This window comes from Sinocyclocheilus grahami, unplaced genomic scaffold (genome assembly GCF_001515645.1).
Source record: "Sinocyclocheilus grahami isolate Dianchi unplaced genomic scaffold, SAMN03320097.WGS_v1.1 scaffold5144.1, whole genome shotgun sequence".
In the NCBI taxonomy this organism is placed as follows: Eukaryota; Metazoa; Chordata; class Actinopteri; order Cypriniformes; family Cyprinidae; genus Sinocyclocheilus; species Sinocyclocheilus grahami.
In genome coordinates, this window is record NW_015509910.1 from 13,228 (window position 1) to 13,601 (window position 374).

Below are 374 nucleotides of genomic sequence, written 5' to 3' on the forward strand. Positions count from 1 at the left end.
GTTTCCATAAAAAGTTCAAGTCAAGCAATGAACAAATTAAGAAACAGCATGCAGCCCAAGACGACAAGGCCTATATCCTCATATATACACAAAATAATTCAAATGATACCTGAAACTAGTCATGGAAGTGCTGACTACAGCAGGACTGGGGATTCTGGGAGCAGTGGTTTGAATAATGATGACTTGAGAAGGGGGAGCGGGGGAACTTTACAGGAGGACAAAAACAAAAAAGTAATGTAGAGTGAAGTAAACAAGAATCAGAGCAAAAGGGGTGTATAAGCAATCATCAAAACATCAGGGTCAATGTAAAAAATTCTGCATCAAATAAGTGATTATGGGAATGTGAGTAGACAATGATGGGTTTATCCCTTAAA

The 374-nt window shown here is 38.2% G+C and overlaps 1 protein-coding gene across 1 annotated transcript in view; it reads right to left on the reverse strand.

Annotated features, from left to right (window-relative positions):
- Positions 1–219, reverse strand: part of LOC107577109 (supervillin-like) — a gene marked incomplete at its 3' end in the record, with an annotated part of 13,336 nt that extends 13,117 nt beyond the window's left edge. The window contains exon 1 of the mRNA XM_016263221.1: positions 110–219. Coding sequence (XP_016118707.1) covers positions 110–123 — 14 coding nt within the window. The remainder of the gene's footprint in view (positions 1–109) is intronic.
- Positions 220–374: the final 155 nt, after the last annotated feature.